Source organism: Mustelus asterias, chromosome 19 (genome assembly GCF_964213995.1).
Source record: "Mustelus asterias chromosome 19, sMusAst1.hap1.1, whole genome shotgun sequence".
Classification (NCBI taxonomy): Eukaryota; Metazoa; Chordata; class Chondrichthyes; order Carcharhiniformes; family Triakidae; genus Mustelus; species Mustelus asterias.
Window position 1 is genome coordinate 70,237,853 of NC_135819.1, and position 14,766 is coordinate 70,252,618.

Consider the following 14,766-nt stretch of genomic DNA (forward strand, 5'->3'; position numbering starts at 1 on the left):
AGTACTGTGTGCAGTTCTGGTCCCCACATTACAGGAAGGATGTGGAGGCTTTGGAGAGGGTGCAGAGGAGGTTTACCAGGATGTTGCCTGGTATGGAGGGGAGATCCTATGAGGAGAGGCTGAGGGATTTGGGATTGTTTTCGCTGGAAAGGCGGCGGCTAAGAGGGGATCTTATTGAAACATATAAGATGATTAGAGGTTTAGATAGGGTGGATAGTGATAGCCTTTTTCCTCTGATGGAGAAATCCAGCACGAGGGGGCATGGCTTTAAATTGAGGGGGGGTAGTTATAGAACCGATGTCAGGGGTAGGTTCTTTACCCAGAGGGTGGTGAGGGATTGGAATGCCCTGCCAGCATCAGTAGTAAATGCGCCTAGTTTGGGGGCGTTTAAGAGATCCGTAGATAGGTTCATGGACGAAAAGAAATTGGTTTAGGTTGGAGGGTCACAGTTTTTTTTTTTATTTTAACTGGTCGGTGCAACATCGTGGGCCGAAGGGCCTGTTCTGCGCTGTAATGTTCTATGTTCTATGTTCTATGTTCTGAATCAGGCGATTTCTACTGCAGCCCTCAATGCTACTCCGGTCGTGCTCATTACCATGGACATTCATGGTAATGAGTATTCTTAATGTTCGCCCATCAATGTGACCCTCAAACCCAGCAGAGGTGGAGAGAATTATATTTTTGGTGACAATGAGGTGACTTGGACCAGTGTGGACCCCGAAGATTACAAGCAAGATCTGGATTGTGTGGGTGGGATTTTCCAGCCTCGCTCGCCCCGAAACCGGAAAATCCCGCCTGAGGTCAACAGACCTTTCCATGGTCCGGTGCCCCCCACCACCCCCCCGCCCCCACTCCCCCCGCCCTCCCCTGCCCCACCGCACCCCGCACTCCCTTCCTGCCCACTCCGATTCCCGCACCGGGCGTGATGGCACAATTCTGGCCTATGTGTTTGAAAGGTGTCCTGCCCGCAGGAGTTAGTGGGAACAGGAGTTGGCATTCGATACCTGCCCCACCATTCAGTTCCTCCAAGGCCGACCTGCTCTTCAACTTCATCAACCCGTCTTTTCTTCATATCCATTGAAGCTCTTCCCTCACAAAGTCCTCACCGCACTCTGTCTCGTCTTTCCCGACCTTACCAAAGTATTTTGTTAGCTCTAAGGCACTTTGGGACCCCTTGCCCCATGAAGGTCAGGAAAGGTGCTATACAAATGCAAGTTGACTCTTTCTTTCTCCTGAGGGGCTGTCACTTGGCTGAGGAAGTGGAATGCTTGCGGAATTGTCACCCCTGCGGCTAGTTTTGTCCTTGTCAAACGGAAGAAGGAAGGGTCAAAGACAATCTCACTGGTCTTAAAGTTTATTTATTAGTGTCACAAGTAGGCTTATATTAACACTGTAATGAAGTTACTGTGGAAATCCCCTCGTCGCCACACTCTGGCGCCTGTTCGGGTACACGGAGGGAGAATTTAGCACGGCCAATGCACCTAACCAGCACATCTTTCAGACTGTGGGAGGAAACCGGAGCACCCGGATGAAAACCCACGCAGGCACGGGGAGAACGTGCATACTCCACACAGACAGTGACCCAACCCAGATCTCTGGCGCTGTGAGGCAGCAGTGCTAACCACTGTGCCACCGTGCCTGTGTAAGACTTAGAAAGAATTCACCCTTTCCCTTCCCCGTCAAACAGGATGGTAGTGTCCCCTCAGCCTGGATCCAACACCTTGCCAGATGCAACTGAAACCAATGAGGTGGATCTGATAGGCAGTGCGAGAGTAAAAGGCTCATACACAGTACGCCAGCACTGCGTTCAATCAAGATTAGATTCCCTCATGCAGTGATAATGGGAAAGTAGTTTCACTTAAAAAGGAATTTTGTCTCCCTGATTGTATTGTGGAGATAGGCTAATGGTGGTACAAATGTACTTTTTACTGCACCCAGGAGAATTCTCCACCTCGGAATCCTTTTCTTTAGATGCTGACACTCGTGTGATGGGTCCCTCTGGTTTTCAAAGACTTGTGTCTCTGGAACTAAAGCAACATTTTCTTTCTCCTCCTTCCTTCCCCAGTCAGATTTTCCCTCTCTCCTTCAGAATGCTGTTGCTCCATCCTCCAGTAGACTTCAAGAGCACAGACTCCTACAGCAATTGCGCAGGTAGATTGCGCAGTGATCATAGTGTTTGTGACTAATCAAACTAGTCGCCGACTATTTAGAATCATAGAATCCCTACAGTGCAGAAGGAGGCCATTCGGCCCCTTGAGTCTGCACCGACCACAATCCCACCCAGGCCCTATCCCCATAACCCCATGCATTTACCCTAGCTAGACCCCCTGACACTAAGGGGCAATTTAGCATGGCCAATCCACCTAGCCCGCGCATATTTGGACTGTGGGAAGAAACCGGAGCACCCGGAGTAAACCCACGCAGACACGGGGAGAACGTGCAAACTCCACACAGACAGTCACCCAAGCTGGGAATTGAACCCGGGTCCCTGGCGCTGAGGCAGCAGTGCTAACCACTGTGCCACCTTGCCGCCTGGTTAACACCGCTGACATGTTCCACCGCCATTCACTGAAAGAAATGGCTGATCTGCGGCCTAATTCCACATACCTGCCTTTGCCCCAAATCCCTTAATACTTTGGGTGAACAAAAGCCTATCAATCACAAATTTCAAAGGAACAATTGATCTTGCGCCGAGTATCATTTGCAGAAGAGATTCCCAAATCCCTATCACCCTTCATCTGGGAATGGGAATGCCGGTCTCTTTGCCCCTTCCTCATCCCAGGAATTCCCAGCCTAACACTCTCCACCTCTCTCCCTCATCATACAATCCCTACAGTGCAGAAGGAGGCCATTCGGCCCATCGAGCCTGCACTGACCACAATCCCACCCAGGCCCCATCCCTGTAACCCCACATATTTACCCTGCTAATTCCCCTGACACTAGGGGCAATTTAGCATGGCCAATCAACCTAACCCGCACATCTTTGGAGTATGAGAGGAAACCAGAGCACCCGGAGGAAACCCACGCAGACACGGGGAGAATGTGCGAACTCCACACAGACAATCACCCGAGGCGGGAATTGAACCTGGGTCTCTGGCACTGTGATGCAGCAATGCTAACCACTGTGCCACCCATGTTTCTCCTTTAAGCTTTTTCTTAAAACCCACCTCTGACTAATCTTTGCTTTAACATCTCCTGCGTGTCTTGGTGTCAAGTTTTGTTTGCTAATAGTCCAGTGTAACAATGGGGCATTTGACCTGATTAAAGGGGCTATATAAATGTACGTTACTGTTGTTGAGAGATTTGATCAATGTGCAATGTAAGAGAAGGTTTTGCTTTCTTTATTACAACAAGTTTGATGAACCGAGGTTGACTCTCGAGAGAAGGGGTTTGCCTTGGCCAATGGGTGTTACTTTATCGTGATGGTCCCATGAATTCGACCTCATTGCTTTCCTCGCTGTATAACACAGGGTTCGAGGCTGACTGTGGATTCCCGAACTTGGGATGGATGTGGGCTCGGGCGCGTGATCTGCTAGCTTCCCTGACTCAATCCCAGTTCTCTCACCTGGGCCTCTCTTTGTTTCAGGTGCACACGGAAAGATAAATGCAAGCGTCACACTGAACTCCGGAGGTTTGCGTCCGACATCAAGCAGTGCGTCAGTCTCACCGTCAGCCCGAGCAACATCTCCGTGTCACAGTACCGCGTTCCGGTGAGTTCCCCACTCCCTCTGCCATTCCTGAGGGAATCGGAAAGAGCTCCTTTCTTTAATGCTCCGCCTTTACTGTATTCCTTGGAAAAATGTTTCCGAAATGTGTGGCGGGTTTGAGGTGATGGGGGTTGGGCGGGTGGACTTTGTTGTTTTAGGAGCAGGAGTGGTGTTGGGGCGAGGGAGTGTTTCCAATGCGGATTCACTCGGATGGTGCCTGGTGTCAGGAATTGCAAACAGAATGGAAGCTTTTCAGCGGCAGTCAGAACACTGATCCCAAAGTGCTTGACTATCTTCCTTGAAGAGTAACTCACTGTTGTAATGCAGGGAATATGGCAGAACAGCAAATTCCCACAAACAGCAATGTGGTTGTCACCACATACTCTGTCGAGGTGTTGGTTAAAGGATAAATGTTGGCCTGAGGTAGGGAAGCCAGACGTCCAGCTTTAGGCCGGACAGTCCGGCTTTTGAGCACTCTGTCCTCCGTCCGGCGCCACCTCGAGCCGGACGTTAATTTGTCCTCCGTTTTTGGGTCACAATGCCCGGGTACTGATCGACGGCAGCACCGGGCCAATAGGAAGAGGAGTGGGACTGCCAATCGGATCGAATGAGGGAAGGCGGAGCTGTGCAGTGCGAGTCATGGGGAGGCAGGTCAGGGTTTATTTCTCGTATTGACAAATGGTAAGAGAAAAATGGCGGAGATCAGGGAGCGATGAATCTGGAGGGTGATGAGGAAGGCTTTATAAGCATGTTGTACAAGCCCAAACCCCGAAAAAGAGTTTCCCGATGTCATGTTGGCACCGAGCCAGGCCACAGCTCCAATGTTCAGCTCCGTGTTAACGGCCGCCATCTTAAATGGATGCGATATGCAGCGGTGCGCACGCGCAGTGGCCATCTTTGTCCTCCTTTTTGGAGATTTGGAAATGGCCACCCCAGCCTCAGGACAGGCTGGATAATTCCTATGTTCTTCTTAAGTCAGGCCATGGTATCCTTTATGTTGCCCGACAGCAGATGGAACTTTTTCCCCTTTTCACTGAATCATTTCTCCCCTGACTCTGTCACCCCTCTCTCTCCCCCCCTCCCTCTCTCCTCCCTCCCTCCCCCTCCCTCCCCCTCCCTCCCTCCCCCTCCCTCCCTCCCTCCCTCTCCCCTCCCTCCCTCTCCCCTCCCTCCCTCTCCCCTCCCTCCCTCCCTCTCCCCTCCCTCCCTCCCTCTCCCCTCCCTCCCTCCCTCCCTCCCTCCCTCTCCCCTCCCTCCCTCCCTCTCCCCTCGTTCCCTCCCTCCCTTCCCCTCCCTCCCTTCCCCTCCCCTCCCTCTCCCTCCACTCCCTCTCCCTCCCCTCCCTCTCCCTCCCCTCCCTCCCTCTCTCTCTCCTCCCTCCCTCCCTCACCCCTCCCTCCCCCTCCCCTCCTTCCCTCCCTCTCCCCTCCATCCCTCCCTCTCCCCGACCTCCCCCCCTCCCTTCCCCTCCCTCCCTTCCCCTCCCCTCCCTCTCCCTCCCCTCCCTCTCCCTCCCCTCCCTCTCCCTCCCCTCCCTCCCTCTCTCTCTCCTCCCTCCCTCCCTCACCCCTCCCTCCCCCTCCCCTCCTTCCCTCCCTCTCCCCTCCATCCCTCCCTCTCCCCTCCCTCCCTCCCTCCCTCTCCCCTCCCTCCCTCCCTCTCCCCTCCCTCCCTCCCTCTCCCCTCCCTCCCTTCCTCTCCCCTCCCTCCCCCTCTCTCCCCTCCCTCCCCCTCTCTCCCCGCCCTCCCCCTCTCTCCCCTCCCTCCCCCTCTCTCCCCTCCCTCCCCCTCTCTCCCCTCCCTCCCCCTCTCTCCCCTCCCTCCCTCTCCCCTCCTTCCCTCCCTCTCCCCTCCTTCCCTCCCTCTCCCCTCCCTCTCCCCTCCTTCCCTCCCTCTCCCCTCCTTCCTCCCTCTCCCCTCCTTCCCTCCCTCTCCCCTCCTTCCCTCCCTCTCCCCTCCCTCCCTCTCTCCTCCCTTCCCCCCTCTCCCCTCCCTCCCCCCTCCCTCCCCTCTCTCCCCTCCCTCCCCCTCTCTCCCCTCCCTCCCCTCCCTCCCCCTCTCTCCACTCCCTCCCCCTCTCTCCACTCCCTCCCCCTCTCTCCCCTCCCTCCCCCTCTCTCCCCGCCCTCCCCCTCTCTCCCCTCCCTCCCCCTCTCTCCCCTCCCTCCCCCTCTCTCCCCTCCCTCCCCCTCTCTCCCCTCCCTCCCCCTCTCTCCCCTCCCTCCCCCTCTCTCCCTCCCCCTCTCTCCCCTCCCTCCCCCTCTCTCCCCTCCCTCCCCCTCTCTCCCCTCCCTCCACCTCTCCCTCCCCCTCTCCCCCTCCACTGCCCCCTCTTCCCTGCCTCCCTCCCTCTCCCCTCCCTCCCTCTCCCCTCCCTCCCTCGCTCTCCCCTCCCTCGCTCTCCACTCCCTCCCTCCCTCGCTCTCCCCTCCCTCCCTCTCCCCTCCCTCCCTCCCTCTCTCCTCCCTCCCTCCCTCCCTCTCCCCTCCCTCCCTCTCCCCTCCCTCTCCCCTCCCTCCCTCTCCCCTCCCTCCCTCCCCCCGCCCTCCCTCCCTCTCCTCTCCCTCCCTCTCCCCTCCCCTCTCCCCTCCCTCTCCCCTCCCTCCCTCTCCCCTCCCTCTGCCCTCCCTCCCTCTCCCCTCCCCCTCTCCCCTCCCTCTCCCCTCCCTCCCTCTCCCCTCCCTCTGCCCTCCCTCCCTCTCCCCTCCCTCCCTCTCCCCTCCCTCCCTCTCCCCTCCCTCCCTCTCCCCTCCTTCCCTCTCCCCTCCTTCCCTCTCCCCTCCTTCCCTCTGTGGTGAACCATGGTTGGTTACCACTATGAGTACTGAACCATAGATGGTCAGCACTATGGGTACTTGTAGAGATGTTACTGTTGTCACTGTTGGGGTTAGGGTTGGGCTGTTCTACCTGTTGATATTGTTCTGTGGTACACTCCAGTTGGCTCCGCCTACCTGGGGAAGTATAAAGGTCACTGCCCTGCCTGGTGACCCTTTAGTCTGGGATTGTATTGTATATAGTGTGCTTCATTCTTGTTAGTAATAAAAGCCTTTATTTCCCGGGTACGATCTAGCCTCCCGAGTGATTTAATCGCGCATCAATTTTATTACTAACAAAATTTTGGTAAAAAAAAACCATGGAGCAAGTGTTGAAACCCGATCGGCTTACTTTAGATCCACGTGCGGCAGGAGCGTCGAACACTTTCGACCATTGGTTAAAGTGTTTTCAAGACTACATCGATGCCTCAACAGCCATTCAAAACGACGCCGATAGACTGCGGGTCCTCCACGCGAGGGTAAGCGACACCGTATACTCATCAATCCGCGATGCCCAAGACTACAAAGGGGCCATCGAACTACTTAAGAAACTGTACAACAAACCGCCAAACGAGATCCATGCTCGACACCTTCTAGCCACTCGACGGCGGCAGCCCAGCGAAACGACAGGACAGTACCTGCGTGAACTTCAGCAGCTAGCCAGAGCCTGCAACTGCAAGCCAGTGTCGGCAGCCCAGTATACGAACGACTTGATCCGAGATGCATTCGTGGCGGGAATCGGCTCATCGTATATTCGCCTTCGGCTGCTAGAGCAAGGTAACCTAGACCTCGCTAAGACGGTGGAATTGGCTGACACGATGGAAATGGCCTCCAGAAGTCTAGAAACTTACCCCACCGATCACGTGGGAACATCGTGGCAAGTACAGCCACCGACTCAACTTTACCCAGCGGCTCCGAAAAACTGCGCGATCATGCTTTCAACCTCGGACCTGACGGCGGCGGCAGCTCCAGGAGGCCTGCGGTGCTATTTCTGTGGATTGGCGAAACACCCTCGGCAGCGATGTCCAGCTAGAACGGTATTTTGCCCCGCGTGTGGGAAAAAAGGGCATTATGCCAAAGTCTGCAGGGCCAAACCACCCTCCAAGCATAGCAGTGCGGCGTGTGATTCTCCAGAGCCTGTCTCCTTGTCTCCAGCTTCTTCGAGGTCTTCCACCACATGCGATTCCAGAGCGCCGCCATTCCTGACGACGAAGACGCAAGACACGTGCGACCTGCTGGAGCCGCCACTTTTAGCGCCACCGACCACGTGCGATCCATGGGCGCAGCCATTTTGGTCAGCACCGACCGCAGACGACCAGCAGGGGTCATCATCATCAACCATCTCAGCTGCCTGCAGTTGCACTCGAGACCCAACGGTGGCGTCAATCATCCTGGGCCAGGCTGCAAGCCCATCGCAACTAAGAGCAGGCGTTACAGCGCTGAGGATCGGATCTTTATTCGATCTGAAGTTCAGCGGCTCCTCAGGGAAGGGATCATTCAACCTAGCACTAGTCCATGGAGAGCGCAAGTCGTGGTGGTTAAAACTGGAGACAAACCCCGGATGGTCATAGACTATAGTCAGACCATTAATAGATACACGCAGCTGGATGCGTATCCTCTCCCGCGCATATCTGACATGGTCAACCAGATTGCGCAGTACCGGGTGTTCTCCACCATTGACTTGAAGTCAGCTTACCACCAGCTCCCCATTCGCCCAGAGGACCGGAAATACACGGCCTTTGAGGCGGATGGTCGTCTTTATCACTTTTTAAGGGTTCCCTTTGGTGTCACGAATGGGGTCTCGGTCTTCCAGCGTGCAATGGACCGAATGGTGGACCAGAACGGGCTGCGGGCTACCTTCCCGTACCTGGATAACGTCACTATCTGCGGCCATGACCAGCAGGACCACGATGCCAATCTCCTTAGATATTTACGCACTGCGTCTCGCCTGAATCTGACCTACAACAGGGAGAAGTGCGTATTTAGCAAGCGCCGCCTAGCAATTCTTGGATACGTGGTGGTAAACGGGGTCCTTGGCCCTGATCCAGACCGTATGCCTCCTTGAACTTCCCCTGCCCACTAGTATCAAAGCACTGAGAAGATGCTTAGGCTTCTTTTCATACTATGCACAGTGGGTTCCCAATTATGCGGACAAAGCCCGTCCGCTCATAAAGTCTACCTCTTTTCCCCTAGCAGCAGAGGCTCGCTTAGCCTTTGAAGGGATAAAAGCCGACATCGCGAAAGCCACGATGCACGCTGTTGATGAGTCCATCCCCTTTCAGGTGGAGAGTGATGCATCTGATTTCGCCCTGGCCGCCACACTTAACCAGGCGGGCAGGCCCGTCGCCTTTTTCTCTCGCACCCTCCAAGGCCCTGAAATTCGGCACTCCACGGTGGAAAAGAGGCTCAGGCCATTGTGGAGGCCGTCCGGCATTGGCGCCATTACTTGGCGGGAAAACGATTCACCCTGCTCACGGACCAGCGGTCCGTGGCGTTCATGTTCAACAACACGTTACGGGGTAAGATCAAAAATGATAAAATATTGAGGTGGAGAATCGAACTCTCCACCTACAACTATGATACATGTACCGGACGGGGAAGCTCAATGAGCCCCCGGATGCCCTGTTGCGTGGAACATGTGCAAGTGTGCAGGAGAATCGATTACAGGCCCTCCACAATGATCTCTGCCATCCGGGGATCACTCGGCTCTTCCATTTCGTAAAGGCCCGGAATCTACCCTACTCAGTGGATGATGTCAGGTCCATAACCCGAAGCTGCCAGGTATGTGCTGAATGCAAACCGCACTTCTACCGACCTGACAGGGCACACCTCATTAAGGCCACTCGCCCTTTTGAAAGACTGAGTGTGGACTTCAAGGGCCCCCTTCCTTCGACAGATCGGAATGTGTACTTCCTCAACGTGATTGACGAGTACTCACGATTCCCTTTTGCCATTCCCTGTTCAGACATGACCGCTGCCACGGTTATCAAAGCATTATGGGATCTTTTCACCCTGTTCGGTTACCCCAGCTATATCCACAGTGATAGGGGCTCGTCATTCATGAGTGACGACTTGAGGCAATACCTGCTCTCAAAAGGGATTGCCTCAAGTAGAACTACGAGTTACAACCCCAGGGGTAACGGACAGGTTGAAAGAGAAAATGCTACAGTCTGGAAGGCTGTCTTACTGGTGTTGAGGTCTAAAGGTCTTCCAGTCTCCCGTTGGCAAGAGGTACTCTCTGATGCGCTCTATTCCATCCGGTCCCTCCTGTGTACGGCAACCAACGCTACTCCACATGAGAGGATGTTTTCCTTCCCTAGGAAGTCTTCCTCTGGGACCTCAATGCCGTCTTGGTTGATGTACTCAGGACCTGTCCTCCTGCGGCGGCATGTTAGGACCCGCAAGTCCGACCCTTTGGTTGAACAGGTCCATCTCCTCCACGTCAACCTTCAATATGTCCATGTGGCATATCCTGATGGGCGCGAGGACACGGTCTCTATTAGTTAGGGACCCCTTGACCTTTATCTCCCCTCCTGACACGGCGCGGGCAGTATTGGGACCACCACTTAATCCTCTTACTCCCGTGTACAGCTTGCCTGAGTCCAGGAGATTGTCGCCACCTCGAGGCGTGCTCGAGTCCAGCAGATTGTTGCCACCTCGTGGTCCACCTGTCCGTGAGGAACTGGAGGAGTCACTGGACACCGCCTTGGAGAGAAGGTCACCACGGTCACCAGAACCGGCGTTACCGCCAGTGTTGAGGAGGTCGCAGAGATGGTGCGGTCCTCCAATACGACTGAACTTGTGAATATATGAACAGTTGTTCTGTTTTTTTTTTGCCCCGCCGGCCTTTGTTTTAAAGGAGGGGTGAATGTGGTGAACCATAGTTGGTTACCACTATGAGTACTGAACCATAGATGGTCAGCACTATGGGTACTTGTAGATATGTTACTGTTGTCACTGTTGGGGTTAGGGTTGGGCTGTTCTACCTGTTGATATTGTTCTGTGGTACACTCCAGTTGGCTCCGCCTACCTGGAGGAGTATAAAGGTCACTGCACTGCCTGGTGACCCTTTAGTCTGGGATTGTATTGTATATAGTGTGCTCCATTCTTGTCAGTAATTGATGCGCGATTAAATCACTCGGGAGGCTAGATCGTACCCGGGAAATAAAGGCTTTTATTACTAACAAGAATGGAGCACACTATATACAATACAATCCCAGACTAAAGGTTCACCAGGCAGTGCAGTGACCTTTATACTCCTCCAGGTAGGCGGAGCCAACTGGAGTGTACCACAGAACAATATCAACAGGTAGAACAGCCCAACCCTAACCCCAACAGTGACAACAGTAACATCTCTACAAACCCCCATAGTGCTGGCCATCCATGGCTCAGCACTCATAGTGGTAACCAACTATGGTTCACCACATTCACCCCTCCTTTAAAAACAAAGGCCGGCGGGGCAAAAAAAAACAGAACAACTGTTCATATATTCACAAGTTCAGTCGTATTGGAGGACCGCACCGTCTCTGCGACCTCCTCAACACTGGCGGTAACGCCGGTTCTGGTGACCGTGGTGACCTTCTCTCCAAGGCGGTGTCCAGTGACTCCTCCAGTTCCTCACGGACAGGTGGACCACGAGGTGGCGACAATCTGCTGGACTCGAGCACGCCTCGAGGTGGCGACAATCTCCTGGACTCAGGCAAGCTGTACACGGGAGTAAGAGGATTAAGTGGTGGTCCCGATACTGCCCGCGCCGCGTCAGGAGGGGGGATAAGGGTCAGGGGGTCCCTAACTAGGGGTGTGGGAGCGACTGGGGTTTCCAAGTCCCCTGCAGGCGCCAGATCTCTAATAGAGACCGTGTCCTCTCGCCCGTCAGGATATGCCACATAGGCATATTGAGGGTTGGCGTGGAGGAGATGGACCTGTTCAACCAAAGGGTCAGACTTGCGGGTCCTAACATGCCGCCGCAGGAGGACAGGTCCTGAGTACGTCAACCAAGATGGTAATGAGGTCCCAGAGGAAGACTTCCTAGGGAAGGAAAACATCCTCTCATGTGGAGTAGCGTTGGTTGCCGTACACAGGAGTGAGCGGATAGAATGGAGCGCATCAGAGAGTACCTCTTGCCAACGGGAGACTGGAAGACCTTTAGACCTCAACACCAGTAAGACAGCCTTCCAGACTGTAGCATTTTCTCGTTCAACCTGTCCGTTACCCCTAGGGTTGTAACTCGCAGTTCTACTTGAGGCAATCACTTTTGAGAGCAGGTATTGCCTCAAGTCGTCACTCATGAATGACGAGCCCCTATCACTGTGGATATAGCTGGGGTAACCGAACAGGGTGAAAAGATCCCGTAATGCTTTGATAACCGTGGCAGCGGTCGTATCAGAACAGGGAATGACAAAAGAGAATCGTGAGTACTCGTCAATCACATTGAGGAAGTACACGTTCCGATCTGTCAAAGGAAGGGGGTCCTTGAAGTCCACACTCAGTCTTTCAAAAGGGCGAGTGGCCTTAATGAGGTGTGCCCTGTCAGGTCGGTAGAAGTGCGGTTTGCATTCAGCACACACCTGGCAGCTTCGGGTTATGGACCTGACATCCTCCACTGAGTCGGGTAGATTCCGGGCCTTTACGAAATGGAAGAGCCGAGTGACCCCCGGATGGCAGAGGTCATTGTGGAGTGCCTGTAATCGATTCTCCTGCACACTTGCACATGTTCCACGTGACAGGGCGTCTGAGGGCTCATTGAGCTTCCCTGGACGGTACATGATATCATAGTTGTAGGTGGAGAGTTCGATTCTCCACCTCAAGATTTTATCATTTTTGATCTTAGCCCGTAACGTGTTGTTGAACATGAACGCCACGGACCGCTGGTCCGTGAGCAGGGTGAATCGTTTTCCCGCCAAGTAATGGTGCCAATACCGAACGGCCTCCACAATGGCCTGGCCCTCCTTTTCCAGCACAGAGTGCCGAATTTCAGGGCCTTGGAGGGTCCGAGAGAAAAAGGCGACGGGCCTGCCCGCCTGGTTAAGTGTGGCGGTCAGGGCGAAATCAGATGCATCACTCTCCACCTGAAGGGGGATGGATTCATCAACAGCGTGCATCGTGGCTTTCGCGATGTCGGCTTTTATCCCTTCAAAGGCTAAGCGAGCCTCTGTTGCTAGGGGAAAGGAGGTAGACTTTATGAGCGGACGGGCTTTGTCCGCATAATTGGGAACCCACTGTGCATAGTATGAAAAGAAGCCTAAGCATCTTCTCAGTGCTTTGATGCTAGTGGGCAGGGGAAGTTCAAGGAGGGGACGCATACGGTCTGGATCAGGGCCAAGGACCCTGTTTACCACTACGTATCCGTAGGCGGCGCTTGCGAAATACGCACTTCTCCCTGTTGTAGGTCAGATTCAGGCGAGACGCAGTGCGTAAAAATCTAAGGAGGTTGGCATCGTGGTCCTGCTGGTCATGGCCTCAGATAGTGATGTTATCCAGGTACGGGAAGGTAGCCCGCAGCCCGTTCTGGTCCACCATTCGGTCCATTGCACGCTGGAAGACCGAGACCCCATTCGTGACGCCAAAGGGAACCCTTAAAAAGTGATAAAGACGACCATCCGCCTCAAAGGCCGTGTATTTTCAGTCCTCTGGGCGAATGGGGAGCTGGTGGTAAGCTGACTTCAAGTCAATGGTGGAGAACACCCGGTACTGCGCAATCTGGTTGACCATGTCAGATATGCGCGGGAGACGATACGCTTACAGCTGCGTATATCTATTAATGGTCTGACTATAGTCTATGACCATCCGGGGTTTGTTTCCAGTTTTAACCACCACTACTTGCGCTCTCCATGGACTAGTTCTAGGTTGGATGATCCCTTCCCTGAGGAGCCGCTGAACTTCAGATCGAATAAAGATCCGATCCTCAGCGCTGTAACGCCTGCTCTTGGTTGCGATGGGCTTGCAGCCTGGCACGAGATTCTCGAATAAAGATGGTGCGGTGATTCTGAGTGTCGAGAGGCTACACCTGGAGCGCGCTGGGCTATTTGGAGGCTGCTGTGCTCCCACTGAAAGTGGAGGGAGTGGCCCATCGTACTGCAGGGTTACACTCCTCAGGTGGACCATAAAGTCTAGTCCCAGGAGTATCGGAGCGCAAAGGTGCGGTAACACAAGGAGCCTGAAGTTCTCGTAAACTGTGCCCCGCACCATTAGGTTGACCACGCAGCTCCCTAGCACGGTAACAGACCGGGACCTCGACGCCATCGAAATTGTCTGTCTGACAGTCCGTACTTGGAGACCGCACCGTTTCACGGTGTCAGGGTGAATGAAACTCTCCATGCTCCCGCTGTCAAACAAACAATGAATTTGGCGTCCATTTACCTCTATGCCCATCATGGACTTGTCGAGTCTGTGAGGCTTGGCCTGGTCCAGGATGATTGACGCCACCGTTGGGTCTTGGGTGCAACTGCAGGCAGCTGAGATGGTTGATGGTGATGACCCCTGCTGGTCGTTTGCGGTCGGTGCCGACCAAAATGGCTGCGCCCATGGATCGCACGTGGTCGGTGGCGCTAAAAGTGATGGCCTCTGCAGGTCGCACGTGTCTTGCTTCTCCGTCATCAGGAATGGCGGCGCTCTGGATTCGCACGTGGTGGAAGACCTCGAAGAAGCTGGAGACAAGGAGACAGGCTCTGGAGAATCACATGCCGCGCTGCTATGTTTGGAGAGTGGTTTGGTCCTGCAGACTTTGGCATAATGCCCTTTCTTTCCACACGCGGAGCACAATACCATTCTAGCTGGACATCGCTGCCGAGGGTGTTTCGCCCATCCACAGAAGTAACACCGTGGGCCTCCTGGAGCTGCCGCCGTCATCAGGTCCGAGGTTGGAAACACAATCGCGCAGTTTTTCGGAGCCGCTGGGTAAAGTTGAGTCGGTGGCTGGACTTGCCACGATGTTCCCACGTGGTCGGTGGGGTACGTTTCTAGACTTCTGGAGGCCGTTTCCATAGCGTCAGCCATTTCTACTGTCTTAGCGAGGTCTAGATTATCTTGCTCTAGCAGCCGAAGGCGAATATACGACGAGGCGATTCCCGCCACGAACGCATCTCAGATCAAGTCGTTCATATACTGGGCCGCCGACACTGGTTTGCAGTTGCAGGCTCTGGCTAGCTGCTGAAGTTCACGCAGGTACTGTCCTGTCGTTTCGCTGGGCTGCCGCCGTCGAGTGGCTAGAAGGTGTCGAGCATGGATCTCGTTTGGCGGTTTGTTGT

The 14,766-nt window shown here is 54.5% G+C and overlaps 1 protein-coding gene across 1 annotated transcript in view; it reads left to right on the forward strand.

The window, feature by feature from the left end:
• The window catches only part of plxna4 (plexin A4), a 689,385-nt gene that overhangs the window by 448,781 nt on the left and 225,838 nt on the right, over positions 1 to 14,766 (forward strand). Inside the window, exon 6 of the mRNA XM_078235826.1 lies at positions 3,587 to 3,710. Within this exon, the coding sequence (XP_078091952.1) occupies positions 3,587 to 3,710 (124 nt within the window). The remainder of the gene's footprint in view (positions 1 to 3,586; positions 3,711 to 14,766) is intronic.